The sequence below is a fragment of the Etheostoma cragini genome, chromosome 9 (assembly GCF_013103735.1).
Source record: "Etheostoma cragini isolate CJK2018 chromosome 9, CSU_Ecrag_1.0, whole genome shotgun sequence".
Lineage (NCBI taxonomy): Eukaryota > Metazoa > Chordata > Actinopteri > Perciformes > Percidae > Etheostoma > Etheostoma cragini.
In genome coordinates this window covers 18063522-18068324 of record NC_048415.1, presented here as the reverse complement: position 1 = coordinate 18068324, position 4803 = coordinate 18063522, and the positions used below count along the sequence as shown (strand labels likewise).

Here is a 4803-nt window from a genome sequence, read left to right as displayed (position 1 = left end):
AGGCAAAAGGGGGTCCAACCCATTACTAGCATGGGGTACCTAATAAAGTGGCCGGTGAGTGTATATATATATATATATTGAACAGGTGGGTGCCAAAAGGAGCAGCCAGAGGCCACGAAACAGTTGCCAATTGACTCAATCGGGTTGCTAAGGGCAACCGTAATTGTCAAGCCCTGGTATGATTCTTGTACCTTTGATACAGATGACTCTGAACTAGTACTGATGATGACCGATGGAGTGTCTTCTGAAAGAAAAAAAATGTACATGCATATTACAGCGAGACGTGGCACAGAGTAATGAAAACAAATGGTGGCCCTTGTGATGTGGCGTACATAACATTTCTGACATAAAAACTGTTCAGTTGTCACCTTTCTTGATCCTCTTGTCTTGTATCTTAGCACTGGTGATCTGATAGGCCTCAGTCTGATGATATTCCTTCAGTTCCTGGGCATACTGCATCTTCTCCCGTTCCGCCTCGTCCAGGTAGCGCTGTCAGTGCACAAATAATGTCGTGCTGCTTTACTGAGGGAAAAAATTCAGTCTTGCAAATAAATAGGAGCTTGATTATTCGAAAACTTTTTTTTCTTATAGCATTCTGCTTGGAAATTGTCATGAAGTACATTTTATCATAAAAACGTTTTGGCAGCATGCACATTTCACCCCCCGCCAGAAAAACACAGCAGATGAGAAATATCTTTAAAAAATCAAATCAAATAAAGTTAACAAGACAGAAGATGACAACAAAACTCAAAGACACATGCAATTTCATTTTTGACATGGGTTTGCAATTAAAGCTGGACGACATGGAGAAAACCAAATATTACAATATCTTTGACCAAATACCTCAATATCAATACCGCAACGATATTGTAGTGTTGACTATTGGTGCTTTCACAAAATATTTACACAATGAGATTTTTGATAAATAATCATCAGTAATGTTGATATAATGAAAGTGGGTAAAGGCAAATAATAGAACAGTTACAACAGTCTGGTAAGTTCACAAAATGACATAACTTTACTGTAATTCAGGCTTTAAAACCAAAAGCCAACACTTATGCAATATTAGAATATTATGATATCCAAAATCTAAGATAAAATCTAGTCTCATATCACAATACTGATTTAATGTCAATATATTGCCCAGCTCTATGTGCAATTACTAAATTGAAATACTGAATTGTGAATACAAGCCCAATCCAGTTACACAGCATCAACAAATACTCAGCACTTAGTAATGTGTTGAAAGGAATATACTAGGTTAAACAATACATGTAACATTAATACGTGAATAACTACCTGCTTGTCATTCGGGGCTAGCCGTGTCCACTCTGATCCAAGACGCTTGGTGATTTCAGGGAAAGGTAAGTCAGGGTATCTGGCCCGCATGTGTTCCCGGCGTTCGTTCAGGAAGCGGACGTATCCAGTTACCGGTGCCTTGGGACCGTTTGGTAGAACCTTCTTTCTTTTCTTTCCCTTCGGCCAGCCTCTCTTCTTTGGCTGCAGAGAGGGGAACACCATTTCCATGAAGCCAAGGGCTGCTCACTCATCCATCCGTGCTACACCTTCTTGGTCAGTAGACAACTACCAACATACTAGGGTTGCACTGAACAATTATTTTTCTTTAATCACTATGCAGATTTTTTTCTTCTTCTACTACTAATCGTTTGGTCAGTAAAATGTCAACAAATAGGCAATAGATTGATTGTGTTGTCCAATCAAAAGGTCTAAAACCCGAAGCTATTTCATTTACCATCATGGAAGGCTAACAGGAGCAGCAAATATTCACATTTGAGATGCTGCAGACAAAATTATATGAGGCATTTTTTATTCAAAAATTACTCTAATAATTATGATACTCTAACCCGCTACTACATGTAACCCTGTGACCGACCTTAAACTCTTCAACACGTCATCCCTGGGTGCTAGATGAGACTTTTAGACACCACAATATTGCAATAAGGGCAACCGGCACAATGGGATGGTTTACATTTTAGCATACATTTAGCATATTACTTAAGCAGTTGCATGTTTTGTTTTTCCATCTTGTATATTTAAATATTTGTTCTTATATTCTTATATTTTATTATAATTATTATTTCATGTATATTGTATGTATGTATAGTTTTTCCTATGTGCTGCTGTAACAATGTTATTTCTTATTTTTTGGGATCAATAAATATCTATCTATCTATCTATCTACATACACTAATACAACAACCATGTAATACATCCTACCACATTAAGGTTATACAGTTAGGTATTTGTTCAACCCCTTTCAGAGACATGTCATTTTTTTTAATTTATGTTCATTATTCTAGTTAGTGGTGCAGTTGAATTGTATTACATTTCTGTTTTATATTATGACACCGTCTGTCCTTGTTGTTTATGTTTCTACTATTGTGCTTGACTGTTAACAGGACATTGTCCTAAAAGCACGGAGCATGCTCAGCCAACCTACTCTGTACACATTAAATACATTTCTCAGAATGTGTCCAGACTTTTACCAGCTCGGAGTTATTGCAGGGTTGTTGTATTAGTTTTGGTAGCTACCTATCACGATGAGAAGGGAGTGTAAAGGGTTTAACTCCTCAACCAACATGGTCATTTAAATATGTGTTTGCAACCCTTGAAAGCCTTATTCCTTCAAGTAAGGAGTTTACAAAAGCCGCTTGTTGACCCTGGTCAGATGTAACAGTACCCACCTCCTCTTGTGGTTGATCTGATGAATGGGATGGTTTGGAGTGCTGCGATGCATCACTCTGCTCTTGTTTGATCCCTCCCATGATCTCCGTGCAATGGACTATTTACTTGTGAAAATTGGTCTTATTCCGTTAGGGTTATGCCGTTGGAAGAGGTCTGTGCAGAATATCGTGGGAGAAGTTGTAAAAAAAAGATACAAACAACAGTAGATTATCAGCGTTATTTTCCTCGCAGGGGTGCCACAGCTAGCAGTTCAATGCGGCTAACGTAACTGTTCACACAGACATATCGTTAGCTAACGCTACATAAACACTCACACACACAACGGACAATATCCAGTTCAAAAGATCGTTCAAGCTGCTACTCTACAGAACGACATTATGTATGGCTCATGCAATAATGTTTAGTTACTCCGGACGATAGCATTTTTATACAATTAATTCTACTTTTCTAGATAAACGTCTTCAACTCACCTAATAACGAGTCCCTCGGCGAAACAGGAAGAGAAGCTTGCGTGCCATCTGATTGGTCGGCAGGGAGAGTCACGATTGGTCGGCTGGATAGTCCCCTAGCCAAGCTAAAGGGACTAGAATAACAAGTACCTCAAAATGGTATTTAAATACAGTACTTGAGTAAATGTTAAGACGTTAATTTTACTATTGACTAGTAAATAGTAGTTAACTATTATCCCTTATGATTTAAAACTATTTATGGAATCCCTGAAACAAATACAAATCTAGAAAGCACACAACTGCGTACTCTATGCTCTGTACTTAAAAAAGGCTTATTGATTTTCTTTTCGTTTATATTTTTCGCTATGTTAAAGTAATTTGAATACGTTATAATTTTATATTGTTGTCCATATGTTTATATATTTTTTAAGGTAAGATGACGAATGTTTTATGTTGTATGCTTTAATAATAAGGATGCCATTAATTATAAAACTTAGATACATAACCGGAAGTGGTCACTTCAGAATCAAGATTATCAAACAAACAAACTTATTTAACATAAATATGAAATAAACAACGACTACTAAATATAGCCGCAAATGGCGATTCGCGGGTCCAAACCTGTTTTCTCAATAGCGACTTCAACGTAATTTCACACATGTGGTCCAGATTGTTATGAAACATATCCTGCAAGCTTTGGAACGATTGGACAAACAGTGCACTTTGTTTAAAATGCCAACAACTGATTGGTCAAAAACATTTATTTTAATTCAGTGTGATATGTAGCTCAGTCCAGCTCATGGCAATTTGAGAAAAGTTGATGACCGACACAAAAACAATTGCTAATATAACCGCAAGCTGCGATTCCGAGCTCAAATCTTGATTTGCGTCATTCGTCCAGTTATTGTGCATTTAAAGCGCCCCCTAGTGGTCAACTTGAATGAGACTTGCAGAGTATCTCTGAGGTCCTTATGTAGACATTTCCTGGAAGATGTGTGCTGATTGGACAAACATTTAGTCATTCATTGCCTGGTTTGATCTATTTCACCTGCAGTTTGTTTGCGTTTATAGCGCCCCCTGGTGTTAAACTTGAATGAAACCTTCAGGGCGAGGTTCAGAAACTTATGAGGACATATGAGAGATTTGTGTTGATTGGACAATGGAAACGTGATTTATAGTAAAATGTGTGCAATGCCCCTCACCTATATTGCGCTTGTAACGCCCCCTAGTGGTGTACATATACAACTGTCTGGGTACATCTGGGACACTGATCTGAACACACCCTGTGAGTCATGTGATGATTGGCCTAACCTAACGGTTGCTGATTTGTGTTCATTAATGTCCAGAGCCATGTCCCTTTAAAAACTTGTTTTTAATGTCGTGAGGTTTCAGAACCTCTCCCCAGTAAGGTTTGACGCCCTGGAGCTGATAGTTGTGGATCTTACGTCATTGTGTGAATTTTGAATATATAATGTCTAGTGTTAGCATTACTTGTACTTAATTGCACTGTATATTGTATTAAACTATACATATATGCACTGTTCATTATGTTACTGTGTTTATACTGATAATACTGTAGGCTATATATGTAGTGAATTAATACCCCTTACTCTTCATTACATTTTCTATGTTATTGTGTACAGTCATG

At 37.6% G+C, this 4803-nt stretch overlaps 1 protein-coding gene across 4 annotated transcripts in view; it reads right to left on the bottom strand.

Annotated features, from left to right (window-relative positions):
• hmg20b (high mobility group 20B) overlaps positions 1–3239 on the bottom strand; it is a 12486-nt gene extending 9247 nt beyond the window's left edge. For 2 of the 4 annotated variants that reach the window (XR_004657976.1, XM_034882041.1), the window contains exons 1-5: positions 3177–3238; positions 2706–2859; positions 1300–1500; positions 369–489; positions 192–244 (exon numbers count right to left, since the gene is read on the bottom strand). Coding sequence is in view for 3 of the 4 variants with exons in the window: in XM_034882041.1 (XP_034737932.1) it covers positions 192–244; positions 369–489; positions 1300–1500; positions 2706–2786 (456 nt within the window). In the remaining variant the exon portion in view is untranslated. Of the gene's footprint in view, positions 1–191; positions 245–368; positions 490–1299; positions 1501–2705; positions 2860–3020; positions 3042–3176 lie in introns of those variants that run through there. The other 2 variants (XM_034882043.1, XM_034882042.1) reach the window with 2 other exon arrangements.
• Positions 3240–4803: the final 1564 nt, after the last annotated feature.